The sequence below is a fragment of the Amblyomma mixtum genome, chromosome 1, assembly GCF_055824585.1.
Source record: "Amblyomma mixtum isolate Tamu chromosome 1, ASM5582458v1, whole genome shotgun sequence".
NCBI classification, from domain to species: domain Eukaryota; kingdom Metazoa; phylum Arthropoda; class Arachnida; order Ixodida; family Ixodidae; genus Amblyomma; species Amblyomma mixtum.
In genome coordinates this window covers 99,307,566-99,324,525 of record NC_143012.1, presented here as the reverse complement: position 1 = coordinate 99,324,525, position 16,960 = coordinate 99,307,566, and the positions used below count along the sequence as shown (strand labels likewise).

At 50.2% G+C, this 16,960-nt stretch overlaps 1 protein-coding gene across 2 annotated transcripts in view; it reads left to right on the top strand.

The window, feature by feature from the left end:
* The window catches only part of LOC149367320 (proton-coupled folate transporter-like), a 101,564-nt gene that overhangs the window by 35,029 nt on the left and 49,575 nt on the right, over positions 1–16,960 (top strand). Inside the window, exons 4-5 of one of the 2 annotated variants that reach the window (XM_089567092.1) lie at positions 14,594–14,677; positions 15,389–15,540. In XM_089567092.1, the coding sequence (XP_089423218.1) occupies positions 14,594–14,677; positions 15,389–15,540 (236 nt within the window). Of the gene's footprint in view, positions 1–14,593; positions 14,678–15,383; positions 15,541–16,960 lie in introns of both variants that reach the window. The other variant, XM_089567101.1, reaches the window with a different exon arrangement.

Genomic DNA, 16,960 nt, shown 5'->3' with positions numbered 1-16,960 from the left:
GATAATAAATCTTTAGTTGAAAGTCAGCGCTCGCGTGGCTGTGTGTGCAAACGTCGTTGTCTTTTTCGCGCTGTTAAAAACCCGATATCGAGCTATTTCGTAGTCTCCTTCGAGTTCGATGTATGCGGGATCAACTGTAACAAAAACCAGAAAGGACAAGTATAGAAAAGCATGCGCTAGCTGCGAGAAGAATGGCTAAAGAAACAACGAAGAATTCTCATTGCGTGCACAGTTTAAAATTATGGAGTACAAATTTTTCTTCTAAAGGACAACTGCACCACTTTTTTGAGAATTCCGGGATATTCAAGGATTGAAATCTATATAGGCTGTAGGTAAAGCAAGCCAAGTGTTTTCGCACTAGCATTTAAAATAGTGACGTAATCGACGATTGAATTTCGCGCTTCTCCGCAATGCACCGGAGATGTGCAGAGAAGTTTAGCTTGACGTCACGGAAGGTATGATTTTAAATTACCTCTGTCGTCAGCCACACCTGCCCTGATTCGTTGGACGCAGCCAAACAAATCTCGGCAGGATTTGCCTTCGGTGGCTTCGGTTTTTTTCCTTCAAAGCAGGCGTTTGTGCGTTGGAAATGTACCGATACCTTCGATGACGTCATCATGCGCCCCCACTTGACGTTGTGCGCTGCGGAGAAGCTTGAAGGGCATCGGGATTTTAACCGGCGATTACTTCACTATTTCAAGTGCTAGCTCAACAAGAGTTCGCATGCTTCACCTGCAAGTTTCACACATTCGACCCTCTTAAGCTCGCTCATTTCTAAAACCTATGCAGTTTCCCTTTAAAAACCGAGAAAGATGCTTCCGTGCAGTGTTTGCAGGTTGGTTGTAAGCTAAGGCGGACAGAGTGAAAAAAAAAAACGATTAACTAAAATTAAACAATCAACTTACTTATTTTCGGGCTTAGGGTACATGATTAAATGACGAAACTGAAGGTTTCAGTAGTGTAGGAGAGCACAGTTTTTTTTTTAATTTAGGGCAGCGCTGTGGTTCGAAGTACTGAACGTGAAAAAAAAAATGCTATTGAAAGATATGTCAACTTGGCTTTGCCACATTGAAAAATTGATAAAATGGCGTCCCTTGAATTAAATAGAACACAGGTTAGGTCTTCTATGACGTGATTATTGTGACGAACCGCGCACATAGAGGCCATTTTACTAGTTTGTAGTGCTTCAAAGCCAACTTGAATGCTATCAAAAGCGAATTGTTAATTTCGATGTATAGAACCCCGATGCCGAAATAAATTTTATCTTGTCTTCACTTCGATGTTCACCATCATCATTATCATCTTCAGCCTGACTACGCCCACTGCAGGACAAAGGCCTCTCCCATGTCTCTCCAATTAACCATGTGCTTAAATTTCGCGACACAATTTAGCACCCTAGTACCCCAGAAAACTGGAAAGGACCCATAAGCTCGCCCGTAAAAGTTAATTACCATATATGCAGAAGGTCATCCTCTACTTCACATTCATAGATCCTTGAGAGAGTCCGCATACCCTTCCTGGCGCAGTGTTGCAGCGGTTAAACAATGCGCCTCTGCCCTGTGATGGCCAGTGCTCAATAAGGGGGAGGGGGGCTTTGTGCGGCCCGGGTTACTCTTCCCCAGTGACCGATCAGTAATTTAACTCCCACCTTCCATGTCGGGCAGTCTGCTCACTATCCGGTGGGCAGGTTGTGATGACGGCGCAGGGTCACGTGACCTAGCTGGTCCACCTACCTCCTCGGCTCCTCTCTCTGGGCAACGCCGACGCCGACAACGTCGATACCGGATTCTCTGGTGAAAGGGGCTTTAACGCTATCGCGTTAAAATTAAAAATAAAATCATCATCATCATCAGCCTGACTGTACCCTTTAGCGGACAATGCCCCTTAGCGGACAATGGCCTGTCAGATATCTCCCCTATTAACCCAGTCCGGATTAGTTAACATTACTTAATTATCCTGCTTTCTAGTGCAATCTATCGCGCGAAAAATGCCCGCCTTGACCTGCAATGCACATGCACAGACCACACCGACATATATTTGATCATCATCAGCCTGACTACACCCACTGCAGGGCAAAGGCCTCTCCCATGTCACTCCAATTAGCCCTGTGCTTCGCCGGCTGCGGCCACCATGTCCCCGCAAACTTCTTAATCTCATCCGCCCACCTAACTTTCTGCCGCCCCCTGCTGCGTTTGCTTTGAGAAGTACTTGCAGCTGGCCTTCTGGGCGCAGATTTCGGAAATACTTAGTAGCGAAAAAAAAAAAAACTTTAATGAACGTCGTGAGGGAGCGGGACTAGCGCCGTGCTATCAACAAGGTTAATTAGCGTTTATATACTAGCTGCTGCGCCCATGCGGGCGCAGAAGTGAAGGAGCTGGTATATAAACACCCTTCGTCCAATACAGCTTGTTTATTGTACAGCGCTCGTCCCACTCCCTCACGCCGTCTGTAAGTTTTTTCCCTTCTATCTCTTTCCGAAATGAAACACGCTTGTATTCACTTGGTGTCCACTCCGGTACCCTCAAGGGCCATCGGTTATCTTGCCTTCGCATCACATGCCCTGCCCAAGCCCACTTCTTCCTCTTGATTTCAACTATGATGTCATTAACCGGCGTTTGTTCCCTCACCCACTCCGCCCGTTTCCGGTCCCTTAATTGTGCACCTATCATTTTCCTTTCCATAGGTTGCCGCATTGTCCTTAAACCCTTTTCTTTAGCGTCCACGTTTCTGCCCCATAGGTGAGTACCGGGAAGATACAGCTGTTGTATACTTTTCTTTGAGGGATATCGGTGAACTGCCATTCATGATCTGAGAGAACCTGCCATGTGTGCTCCACCCCATTCGTATCATTTTAGTTATTGCACTGTTATGACTGGATCTGCAGTCACTAGATGTCTTAAGCAGACGTATTCCCTTACCACTTACAGTTCCTCGCTAGCACTTGTAAACTCCTGTTCCCTTTCGAGACTGTTGAAAATCATTCTCGTTCCCTGCATATTAATTTTTAGACCCACCGTTCTGTTGCGCTTTCGAACTCATTAATCATGCTTTGCAGTTTCTCTCCTGAGTGACTTAGCAATTCAATGTCATCAGCGAATCGCACATTACTTACGTATTCTCCATTAGCTCACATCCCAAGCTGCTCCCAGTCCATGCCTCGGAATACCTCCTGCAAATAGGCCGTGAATAGCATTGGCGAGATCGTGTATGCCTGCCTGAAAGCCTTCCTTATTGGACTTTCATTGCTAACTTTATGAAGTACTGTGGTAGCTGTGCAATCGTTATAATTATCTTCCAATATTTTCACATAACTCTTCTACACCCTGATTCCGCAATGCCTGCATGACTGCTGTGGTTTCTACTGAGTCGAATGCTTTCTCGTAATCAATGAACGCTAGATATAGGGGCTGGTTATATTCTGCGCATTTCTCTATCACCAGTGTACGGCGGGATTTAAAGCACTGGCAGCCGTCACAGACGCAGCACCGATGTTCTGGTTTCGAAGCTCGTAGTTGTTGCCTCGTAGTCTGCCGGGCGGTTACACTCCTCGTCTTCTTTTACGTCTACGGGTTCGGCGCAACTTCTTCACTACAATCACCCCCCCCCCCCCCCCCCCTCCAGGAAAGGGGAAGCCATCCCGGCGGCTCAGGGAGACGAAATGATGGCGGGGTCATAGTATGGCTTCAAGCGGTCAACGTGAACGATCTCACGGCCACGGCGGCGAAGGTCGCTGGAGTGAGCTAAAGGTTCAACGAAATAGTTGACAGGGAAAGTCTGTTGGATGACATGATAGGGCCCGTGATATTTTGCACCCAGCTTGCTGGACAGGCCCGCTGGTGATGAAGGGACCCACAGCCAGACGCGATCACCAGGAAGGAAGGTATGGGTGGAGGGATTATTGTCGACGCAGGCTTTCTTGTGGCACTGATCTTCTGATGTCAGGGAACGAGCCAGCTGGCTGCACTCTTCAGCGTGCCTGGCAGCTTCGGAAACCGACGTGTGCTCCGAAATGTCCGGTCGGTAGGGCAGGATGGTGTCTAGCGGAGATGAAGGCTCGCGACCATACAGGAGAAAGAATGGAGAGAAACCAGTGGTTGCTTGAACAGCGGAGTTATACGCATATGTAACAGATGGTAGAATCTGGTCCCAATTGGAGTGATCGGAGGCGATGTACATGGACAGCATATCGCCCAGTGTGCGATTGAAGCTTTCGGTAAGCCCATTGGTTTGCGGGTGGTAAGCGCTTGTGGTCCGGTGGACTGTGTGACATTCATGGAGGAGCGCTGCAACAACTTCAGATAAGAATGGTTTGCCTCTATCGCTGAGAAGCTTACGGGGGGCGCCATGCCTCAAAATGAAGTGGCGAAGAAAGGAGACGACGTCAGTTCAGGTGGCGGCCGGAAGTGCTGCAGTTTCCGCGAATCGAGTGAGGTGATCGATGGCCACGATTATCCAGCGATTCCCCGCTGGCGTGTACGGCAGAGGCCCATACAGCTCGATGCCGACATGATCAAATGGGCGGTCCGGGCAAGGGAGAGACTAGCGGAGCAGGAGGATGTGGTGGAGGAGGCTTGCGACGCTGGCAGTCGGTACACGAGCGCACATACTCAACGACGAAGGTATACATGCCGCGCCAGTAGAAACGCTGTCGCAACCGTTCATAAGTCTTCACCACTCCCGCGTGGCCACACTGGGAATCGTTGTGGTAAGAAGCGCAGACAGCACTACAGAGGTGGCGAGGTACGACAAGCAGCCACTTACGGCCGACTGGCATGTAATTGCGTCTGTAGAGGAGGTCGTCACGAAGAGCGAAGTGCTGCGCCTGACGACGAAGGGCACGAGGGACCGACGAGGACGACGAGTTGGTGAGGAGAGCGATGAGTGACGCCAGCCAGGGGTCTTTGCGTTGTTCTGCAGGCATGTCGTCAACGGACAGGGAAGACAAGACGGAGCTGGAGGCAAGCGGCAACCGAACGTCAGAGTGCACCGGCGAGCGGGATAAAGCATCGGCATCAGTGTGCTTACGCCCAGTCCGGTAGACGACGCGGATATCGTATTCTTGCAGTCGAAGCGACCAGCGGGCGAGACGACCGGTGGGGTCTTTCAGTGAAGATAACCAACAAAGAGCATGGTGGTCCGTAACAACATCGAATGGGCGCCCGTACAAGTACGGCCGAAATTTCTGAAGCGCCCAGACGATGGCCAAACATTCCTTTTCGGTGACGGAATAATCGGTCTCGGCCTTGGTTAGTGTCCGACTGGCGTAGGCCACGACGTATTCTTCAGAGCCAGATTTGCGTTGGGCCAGAACAGCGCCGAGGCCGGCGTGACTGGCGTCGGTGTGAACTTCGATAGGCGCAGCTGGGTCAAAGTGGCGTAAAATGGGAGGCGAGGTAAGTATGGTGCGCAGTTTCGTGAACGCAGCATCGCGAGCCGGCGACCAGGCAGAAAGGTCGTTGTGGCTACCAAGAAGTTGCGTCAAAGGGGCAATGATGGTCGCAAAGTTCCGGACGAAGCGCCGAAAGTAAGAGTACAAGCCAATAAAGCTGCGGAGTTGCTTGATTGAAGTCGGTTTCGGGAACGCAGCGACAGCTCGGAGTTTGGCGGGGTCAGGAAGAATGCCATCTTTTGACACGGAATGCCCTTAAATAATGAGCTGGCGGGCGGCGAAATGGCACTTTTTCAGATTGAGCTGCAGACCGGCGTCGGTCAGGCACTTCAAGACTGCCTCAAGGCGGGTGAGGTGGGTAGCGAAGTCGGAGGAAAACACCATAATGTCATCCAAGTAGCAAAGACATGTGTTCCACTTCAAACCCCGAAGAATGGTGTCCATCATGCGTGCAAAGGTGGCGGGCGCATTACATAGGCCGAACGGCATGACGTTAAACTCGTAGAGCCCATCGGGAGTGACGAAAGCTGTCTTAGCCCGATCACCCTCCGCCATGAGGACTTGCCAGTAGCCAGACCGTAGATCGAGAGAGGAGAAAAATGCGGCTCCATGCAGACAGCCAAGCGCGTCATCTATGCGTGGCAGGGGGTAGACGTATTTGCGTGTGATGGCATGCAAACGTCGGTAATCGACACAGAACCGAATAGATCCGTCTTTCTTTTTAACTAAGACGACCAGCGAAGCCCAGGGGCTGTCGGAAGGCTGAATCACGCCTCTGCGGAGCATGTAATCGACTTGCTGTTCAATAATGCGGCGCTCTGAGGCGGAGACACGGTAGGGACGTTGGCGTAACGGTGCATGCTCACCAGTGTATATGCGATGAGCCACAGTTGAGGTCCGACCCAACGATGGTTGCTGGGCGTCAAAAGAAGTGCGGAATCTGTGCGGCAAGTCGAGGAGCTGGGCGCGTTGATTAGGAGAAAGGGCGTGGTGAACGGCGGTGGTGAAGGCAGCCGGTAGTGATGAGGTGGGCAAGGAACGAGGCGGGCTGAGGGCATTGAGGCTGTCGGGGTCTCCAGTGGCAGTGGGGGATAGAGGCGGCACTAGAACGATGTGATCGGGACGAACAGGCTCGGCGTGTCCAACGCTTCACCACGATGCAAAATGATGGGGCAGGAAGAGTCATTAGTGATGGCTAGATCGGCGCGGCCGCTTCATACAGTAAGAAGGGCGAAGGGTAGAGGAAGGCATCTTCGAGAGACGAAAAGGGAAGACGGTGTGAAGAGGACGGTACGTTCAGAAAAAGGGGCACATGTGACAGGAACAAGGGCACAAGAAGACGGTGGGATAACGGTATCGTCCGAAATATTGCACTTGGCCTCTCGAAGAATTTCAGCGGTCGTGGGTGCGTCGCAGAGCGGAGAAAGCTCGACTTCAGCACGGGCGCAATGAATAACGGCTTGATGACGTGATAAGAAGTCCCACCCTAAAATAATGTGAGAGCAGGCACGCAAAACAATAAAACTGATGACGTAGAGAACGTCCTGTATCTTGACTCGGGCCGTACAGGTACCGAGCGGCTCTATGTACTGTGCAGTTGCAGTGCGGAGGGAAACGCCAGAAAGCGGCAGGACAACTTTTCGAATCAGGCGGCAGAATTGAGCATCTATGACGGACACAGCAGCTCCAGTATCTACAAGCGCAAGGGTAGAGACGTGTTCAATAGAGAGTTTGATTAAATTTCGAGGAGACGAGGCAGGACTTTCGGAGGTCGACGAAAGCGCAGTTCTTGCCTGCGGAACTGCGGCTAGTGGTTTTCCGGCGGTGGAGAGGTAGGTCGGCGTCGCATCGGCGAGCGACGACGCGGAGAGGGCGAGCGATGCGCAGGGGAGAAGGGGTGGTCAAAATGGGACGAGTGCTGAAGCGGTACACGGGGAGGGGACGGTGGCTGGGCATAGGCGGCCGGGCTCTGGTCGGCGACGTACGTACGGAGGCGTGCGACGGCGGCACAGGCGGGCAACGTGGCCAGGGAGGCCACATGCGAAGCAAATGGGCAGGTTGTCAGAGGTGCGCCAAGAGTTCGCAAGGGGTGGTAAACGTCGCTGGGAGGTAAATGAACGCGGGGGTGAGGCGTAGGAAGAGAAACGTGCGGGTGGTGGTGGCCGTGCCACGGCTTCGGCATAAGATAGGGGAGCAGGAAACGACGTTCGTGGTGACGAAACAGCTTCGGCATAGGTGAGAGGAGCCGTGAGCGGGGCGTCGTAGGAAGTGTTGCGGCTCAGGTAGCATGGTCGGGTCGGAGAGGGGATGAGGGAGGTCGGAGACGAGGTTACGGGAAAGACAAGAAAAAGAACTTTATGCAGGTAAATTTACATTATATACAAACAGCAACTGAGAGAACGTCTCAGTAAGAGAGTCTCGATAGCAAGGAGCTTGATGACGAGAAGCTACTCCGCCGTCCTCGCTGCCGGGTTTTATAGCGTTTCTTTTCCCCGGGCTCCCTAGATGGGGGCCGGGCTTGTCGAGGAAGGAGTGTCCTGAAAAGTCCACCGTGGCACCCATCACACACCATTTCATTAGGGAACACGCCACCGACACGTGTGGGGAGAGAGAGGATGCCATCTGCGTCGCGCAGACGCTGGAATGTTCCCGAGCAGCGTTCCCGCGCTTTTCATGTGGTCGCACGTGCAGGGTCCAGGCTACGCGCAAGGCCGCGCGGTGTAGAGGAAACGGTCGCTGACCACTTCTTCCTGGAAGACGGATGCTGCTGTCAAACTTGATGACTGGACCCGGCTTTAATGTCAAGTACTGCCGACCGTGGCAGCTAACTTCTTTCTGTATTGGAGGGTGCACTGCAGAGCTGGCTGGCTAGTTGCGGGGTGGATTACTGACGCCGCTTCCGTGGCTAATTCAGGCGTTGACCCCGCGTGCCTTTCGTGACTCATCGGCATTCCGCTGCAACCGCGCCGATTTTTCCTCACGACGAAGGCGAAACGTAACAGAAGTTGGACGGCAGGCAGGGGGAAGCACTTCGGCAACTTGTTCGCGAATAACATGACGAACCCCAGGCGGCAGCTGTGAGGTAGACTCTGGAGTGCTGGGCAGCAGTAATAACTGCCGGGCAACCTCTTCCCGGACAAAGTCCTTAATATGTTGAAGGAACGCAGAGTCGTCAGTGACATTGGAGATGGCTGCGATCGTTTCGTCGGGTTGCCGTGTGACGACACGTTGCCGGCGATGCTCGTCATAACTCTGGCACAGGGTGATGGCATCAGCAACAGTGCGGGGCTCTTTTAATAGTAACAGCTGGAAAGCGCCTTCATGGATGCCTTTTAAGATATGTCGAACCTTGTCGCTTTCGGGCATCGAGGAGTTGACGCGATGGCAGAGGTCTAAAACATCCTCGATGTAGCTGGTGAATGTTTCCCCAGACTGCTGCGCCCGGCCGCGCAAACGATGTTCGGCGCGAAGCTTGCGGACTGCAGGGCGTCCAAAGACATCCGCAAAGCGGGCTTTGAAGGTGTCCCAAGTCGTGATGTCGGCTTCGTGGTTGGTGTACCAGAGTTTCGCGACTTGTGTAAGGTAAAAGATGACGTTGTTGAGTTTAAGGACGTCATTCCACTTATTGTGCGTGCTTACACGTTCGTAAGATGAAAGCCAATCTTCGACGTCCTAATCGTCGGTGCCACTGAAGACTGGCGGGTCCAGGGGGCGAAGCATTCCGGAGCAAGCCACAGAGGGGGCCGGAGAAGTGGGGCCGGAGCTGGTGTTGCCGGAAGCAGTCATCGAGGTGGGGAGCCGACGGCTGCGGAGTTCCAGGGTGGACAGAGAAGATCGAAACCCGCGACCTCCACCAAGTGTACGGCATGATTTAAAGCACTGGCAGCCGTCACAAACGCAGCACCGATGTTCTGGTTTCGAAGCTCGTAGTTGCCTCGTAGTCTGCCGGGCGGCTACACTCCCCGTCTTCTTTTACGTCTACGGGTTCGGCGCAACCTCTTCATTACACCTGATTGATTGTGTGAATATGGTCCATTGTCGAGTATCCTTTACGAAAGCTTGCCTGGTAATTTGGTTGATTGAAGTCTAAGGTTGTCCTGACCCTATTAGCGATTACCTTAGTAAATACTTTGTAGGCAACAGACAGTAAGCTGATCGGTCTGTAATTCCTCACGTCCTTGCCCCGTAGGTGAGTACCGGTACGATACAGCTGCTGTATACTTTTCTCTTGAGGGATATTGGCAAACTGCCATTCATGATCTGAGAGAACCTGCCATATGCACTCCACCCCATTCTTGTTCTTCTAGTTATTTCCCTCTCATGATCTGGATCAGCTGTCACTACCTGCCCTAAGTAGATGTATTCCCTTATCACTTCCAGCACCTTGCTACCAATCGCCAACTGCTGTTCCCTTGCGAGACTGCTGAACATTACTTTGGTTTTCTGCATGTTAATTTTTAGCCCAACTGTTCTGCTCTGCCTGTCTAATTCATTGATCATGCTTTGCAGTTCATGTCCCGAGTGACTTAGCAAGGCAATGTCGTCAGCGAATCTCAAATTACTCAGGTATTCTCAATTAACACTTATTCCCAACTGTTCACATTTCAGGAAGAGGAATACTTCCTGTAAACAGCCAGTTAACAGCATTGGCGAGATCGTGTCTCCCTGCCTGACCCCTTTCCTTATTGGACTTTTATTGCTGACTTTATGAAGTACTGTGGTAGCTGTGCAGTCTTTATAGATATCTTCCAGTATTTTCACATAAGGCTCTTCTACACCCTGATTCCGCAATGCCTCGATGACTGCACAGGTCTTTACTGAGTCAAATCCTTCCACTTAATTAATGAACTCTGTATATATAGGGGTTAGTTATATTCTGCACATTTCTCTATCACGCGATTGGTAGTGTGAATATGGTGTATTGACGAGTATCCTCTACGAAAGCGTGCCTGTCCACAGAGCTTATATACTACTATTTCCATACCGTTGTTCGCACCAGGTGTGCAGGTGTATGATATGCTAATAAGTTCGAGTAGGCAGGCGTCAAACCAGTGAGGTGCGCGATAGCGACTGCCGCACGGTGGAAATTTGACCGCGAGGAAAGAAATAACATCATGCCAATGGGAATCGTGTTTGACGTAATAGGATGGGCATTTCCGAAAACGAAAATACTGCAATTCCGCACATCAAGACAGTCCGCGAATGATGTTTCTTTGTTTACTGGGGTCCAACGTCCCAAAGCAACTCAGGCAAAGAGGGACGCCGTAGTGGAGGGCTCCGGAAATTTCGACCACCTGGGGTTCTTTAACGTGCACTGACATCGCACAGTACACGGGCCTCTAGAATTTCCCCTCCATCGAAATTCAGTCGCCGCGGCCGGGATCGAACCCGCATCTTTCGGGTCAGCAGCCGAGCGGGCGTAAACACTCAGCCACCGCGGCGGGGCCTAGTCCGCGAATGAAAAATAACAGCTTTTAAACTTGTATAGCCCGCCGATTTTACGCCTGAAATCACGGTACGAATGGGACTCCATTTGACACTAGCCCTGCTCAACAGTGCAACGGCGAAGTAGCGTCTCGTCGTCTCCGGGCGGTATTTCACGCAAACCTTGGGCGCGCGCGCCCACGGGCGGCGCGCTTGGTCGACCATGCGGGAAACCGTGTCGCGTCTCCGCAAGGACAGCTGCCCACCGTACTCGTGCGAATGCGAGCGCTGTGGCTGCAGCCGATGTGTGGCTCCTTTTACCGATGGCTAGAATTCACTGCTTTTGATGGGAAAATTGAAGGGAGCGATAGGTGCAGTCAGTGAGCTTCGTGCAGTCAGTGCGCGAGTCAGTGCAGTCAGTTAGGGAGTTTTATAAACTACATCTTACCGGTACTCACCTAGGGAAACGTGGAGGCTAACGAAAACCGTTCAACTTAAGGACAGCACAGTGAGCTATGGAAAGAAAAATTCAGGGGGCACTCTGTTCACCTAAAGTGCGGTGAGGCGAAAGCCCCAAGCGCGGTGTTGTTGCTTGTGTCACGATGTGTGGTTAAGATGTTAAGCTTCGCCTCTAAGATTGGAACGCGACAGCGCCTTGCAACGCTACCAGGGAGTCCACAGAACGCCATCGCCCGTTAGGCTCTGCGCCTTGCTCGACGGTAAATTGAAATGTATCTCTCTCGCATATCTCGATGGACACCTGAACCTCGCCGTAACGGGAAGGAAGGAAGATGGGAGTGAACGAAGACACCGTATTAGCTAGACGCGCCTTTGTTCATTCCAAACCATCCAGCTGGCATGGCGGAGTGGTTAGCGTGCTCGTCTCGCACTCCGGAGACCCTGGTTCGATTCCCCAACTCGACCGATTTCCTACTCGGTTTTATTTATTTATGTGGTCTGACTAGAAAGGTTAATTCGGCTAACTGGTCTTTCCTATTGTTCTATTGCCATCCATCATGTCCTGTCACTCACCTGTCAAGTGATGGAAAACTCTAGAATGTTCGACACAATGTCTATGAAACGTCTAGCGAAGTCTAGCTATTAATGTTGGTTAATGATAGTTAAACATCACTTGCACATTTCGTGATACTACTTAATGTATGGTTAGTGATAGTTAACGTGACCTTAACTAGTACACCAATTAATTACTGTTAGTTAAGGTACAGGCGCAGTGCGCAGTCCCACATGCCACTTCTTAACTACTACTAATTACCAATTAGTCATTAAGTACAATGATATAATCATGAAATCCCTTTATATCATGTTCAGATGTCTTTCGATTGCACCTGATTAACTGTCGATTGCCATATGCCAATATAAGGCATGCATCCGAAACGCGGACACATTTGCTAACACGTCTTGGTCACGAGAGTATGAGGAATTAAAGGCTTTGGCCTTAGACCTCAAGCGGGCAGAGTAGGTGAGGGAGCAAATGCGGGGAACAAACGCGAGGGAACAAACAGCCTGGATGGGAGATGTGATTTCGCATATTCACAAGATTAGACACAACAGACATTTAGTTCCAGCCTGATGGGCAATTTTTGGGTAGCCAGGAGGCCAGACCGGGGCAGCAGTTCTGACAATCACTGCATCCGTCTCTGGGATGATGACTGCAGAAACTTCTCAAAAATATGCATCCACTTTATGCCGAACTGAAAACTACTTAACAGGCATGGTCTCTCGGTTGGCGTACCTTATCTGTTCTGGAGATAACCCTGCGCCACAGGTCCTGGCAAAGCCACCGTGGGTGGCCTAGTGGTTATGGTGCTCGGATGCTGACCTGAAACACGCGGATTCAATCCCGGTCGCGGCAGTCGCAATTTCAATGGAGGCGAAATTCTAGAGGCCCGTGCACTGTGCGATGTCAGTGCCCGTTAAAGAACCCCAGGTGGTCGAAATTTCCGGAGCCCTCCCCCCGACGGTGTTCAATAGCATGAGTCTCGTTTGAACGTCAAAAGTCTTGAAACCTGTCCAAACAGGTCCAGTTGAGCATGCAACGAAGGAACTTGAAAAAACGGCATTAGATCAACGTAAGTCTTCTAGCCCGAACTGCAGTTGGGTACAACGGACGCATTACCCATGATCGCGGCGAGTCGGCTTTTGGACCAAGGTGGGCTTCGTAATGCCGCAACCGCAACCAACACATCACAAACACCGGGCCCATAGCCGGCGACGACCGTCTACGAAACGTACACTACGGTACTACCTTGCGCAACGATCGGCGCGGGGGGTACCAAACCGCAACACAAAAGCCTAGTTTTAACCGAACTTGTTCGTGCATAATGCCCGCCACAACGTAGAAACAAAGAACCTAACGTTCATAAAGCGTTCACGCATTGAGATGCCCTCTGGCCGGAATAAACACAAACACAGCCTTTTTTTTTTGGCAAACGATTGGCCGCTTTGGCCACTTTTCCGCATCGCCCATGTAATAGAGGGCGAACATAATCTGTGCGCGTTCTCCGTCGGGGCGGTCGGTCAGTGTCAACACCTAGATATATACCTACACCGTGGGCTGAGAGCAATACATAGCCTTATTTCTGCTGGAAGAAGCTTCAGGTTCCATAATTTTTAACTCCTCCGCTCTGCAGAAAATCCAGCGTCATCGTCGTGGCCGACGTTGAGAACAAAAATCAGGCGTGCCAGCCGCCACCTAGGTCATGTGACCTTGTGTCGTCGTCATAACCTGCCCACTGAAGGTTGCTCACGAAGAGCAACCTAGGTCTATCAAGTCCCACCGATGGCAGCGCCTACCATGGTAGGGCAGTGGTGCATCGCTGCACCGCTCCACCAGGAGTGGTATGAGGTCTCCCAGAGATATATGAGTTTCAAGTAGACAATCACCAATTTCGCGTATGTGGGCATGTAGGCAGAACCTAGGCGGCAGAGGAGGAGTACAGGGCCCTGGGCCACTAAAGGAACCCTTTAAGTCATCGCATCATACCCTTAAGGCGGAGTTTAAGTGTACCCTCCAATTTTGTTGTTCTTGCAACTAGTTATCGTGTCTTCCATGATTTAACCCTCCTTTGTGAATAGCTCTACAATTGTTCTAAAAAGGCAGGCTGCCACTATTCTGCCAGTGGCGCTGCAATCAGCAACGGTGCTGCCGGCAAAAGAGGTATGGGTTATTGGTGATATATTACCAGCCTTATTGTATTGAAGGTACTTTTAAAAGTATCTGTCTCACCTCAACTATGCTTTCCATAAAACCCATGTATTGCACTTACTGGCACGCACACTGCTGCCTTTGCGCGCCATATAGGTGGCGTGGCAATCGTTGTGTACCTGACGTCATGGTTCGCAGATACCAGCTGCGACGAGAAAGGTAGATTTCTGAGGTTTTAAGTTTTTCGGTTATGTTTCTTAGCGCCACAAGGACTTTTGATTGCCACAACAGATGTTGGTAAGAAAAGTTGTTTGTACTCAGAATGCTTCACAAGAGTGAGCCGCCGCCTAGATACCGTAGGTGTACCACTGACACGGAGGTAAGGACTAATAATCTGGTAGGACTAAGAAAGAAGCATAGGAAGAAAACCGACCCGGCCCTGCGATACGTGGAGCCAGGTGAGTACCTAAAGAGCAGATTATGCGCCAGTGCACGCTGGGCCCACCTGTGTGTGTGGGAGACGTGGCGCCGCCTTCGACGGGCATGGACTCCTTGCGCTGCAGGTTCTGAGGACTCTGCGGTCGTCCACTGATGCCTCCCTCTCTTTTGCGCAGGCTACGTGGTTGGCACCCTGGAGGCTTCGGCACCGATCGGCATTAAGGCGCACGCGTCCAAGCTCTTGAACCGCGACGAAACGAGTAAGCGAAGATTGGCCTCCTCTGTTTTAGTGGCCTACCGTATATGAGAATGTTGTCCTCTGCGAAGGAAACGACGGTGCACACATGATAACTTATCATAACCACTTCTGAAAACAAGCCATAGCAAAACTGACTGGGGTGACCGTTTGGACCGAGAAGTATTGGAAGTGTTCAAAATACCTTAAGATAAGACGAATCCTATCTGTGCGGATCACATTCTTTCAACTGCCTTTGATAGCAGTTTGAGTCAACTATGAAAACATTTGCCATTTTCGAGTGCTAGGAAATTCGGAATACGAATTTGGTATTACACCGCGTATAACTCGAAACTGAACATGGAAACGTTTAACGCTAGAACTTGTACAAAGCTTGTACTAAGCTTGTACTAGCACTCGATGCTTGAAAGTTCTTTTTGCAATTCTCTTTGCATGTCATGTTTTCAAAGCTGTTTTCTTCCCTTTCTGGCTCACCGAATGTTATCCACCACTGTTATTTAGACTGCTTTGCTTTTAATCTTGTACTACGCTTACGCTTTTCTGTACAAGTCCGCCGTTTTTTAATTTGCTTTTACGTATCTTGTGCACTTGGACCCGAACTAGCCGTTGGCTACGGGTCCAAAAAGTGTTTTGTATTTTCTGTAAAACAGATTCGAAATAAATTGAATTGAACTGAAGGAAGAGGCCGCTCAGTGTCCCTCCCTCTGCAGCGCAGGTGTTCTCGGTGTGGATCGCCGTGGAGGCGCTGACACCCATCGTGGCCTCGGTGTTCGGCTCGCAGGTGTACAACGCCTGCATCAGCTTCTACCCGGGGCTGCCATACTTCGTCTACGTGCTCTTCGAGATCTACCCTCTCGCCTCCATCGTGTAAGCTTCTCCTCCTCTTCCTCTTTTCATTTCATTTAATTTATTTCGTCCTTAAAGGCCCGAGGGCATTACTTAAGGAGGGGGTTACAAGTTGATTTGTGTAAATGCACTCATGATGAAAACATAGACAATGAAGGAAACACTGCAACTGCAAACGCTACAAAAATAAAATAAAGAGTATCAAGTGGTTATAAATAAGAGAAGCCAAAAAAGTATAGAAAAATACAAGAAAAACACAGGGAAGATACAGAAAAAAAGTAAAGGCCAAGAAACGGTTCACGTGTTCTGAAAATGAGTGGTGAGTTTCGCGCGAAATGATTTGTGGTCGTTGCATGATACTATGTCGTTGGGCAGGGCATTCCAATGGTTTATTGCGTCAGGAAAAAAGGAACTGCTCATTGCTAAAGTACGGCTCTTGATGCTGGCTATGGGGTGGCTGAGGCGACTGGAAGTTCGGATGGGTGGTTTCAGCAGGGGGTGTTTTGATATCGGATGGTAGAAAAATCTGTGCAGTAGGCAAAGGCGTGAAATGATGCGGCGTGATTCAAGTGTTGGGAGGGAGATAGAATGTTTGAGTGCAGTGATTGTACGCAGTGCAGTGCAGTGATCATACGCGTAGCGCAAGGCAGAGAGAGAGAGGGAGAGTAGGCAGATGGTTTCTTGACAGTCACGAAGAGAACAAGAGAGGGGAAAGCCTCAGGGCGCTTATATATATATATTTACAAATACTGCAGGCCCTTCTCGGGCCCATGCAGGAGTGGATACAAAGGAGAGAATACAAGTGAACAAGTTAGGTACATATATAATACAAAATAAGAATTCATCATCATAGCGGCATCGTGGTGGTAATGATGCCGATTCGGGGAAACGAAAAAAACGGATTCAGCAAGGAAACAAATATAGTTACAAAAAATACAACGTGAAAGTCAGCATCATAGCTTTATCATGGTGCCATTACTGATGAATCAATGCTATTGACATGCTCTATTAATGATTCAACTGAGTTGCAGTTTACAGCAGCCGAGGGTAGTTTGTTCCAGCTAGATATAGCCGATATAAACAAAGAATATTTATGAGCATTAATGTGGCTTTTGGGTTGATGAAGTGCTTTTTCATGGTTAGTGCTCGAAGAGTGACGAAATTGTTCCTGGAAGTATGCTTCGCTTGATATGCTCAAATTGCCGTGATAAAGTAAGAACAGAAATTTTAGTCTTGATGTTCTACGCTGTGCCAAGTTGTGAAGATCTGCTTTGTGAAGTAGGTTAGATACGCTGGAATGTCTGATGAAAACATTTATTGAAAGCCACAATGCTTTAGTTGAAGGGAAGGCTGATCGGGTCCCTAGTCCGCGTCGCCGTTGGCAAGAGCCGCTGCCCGTGCTCTGGCGACGAGGGCTCGCTGTTCCTCGAGGTCCGAGCTG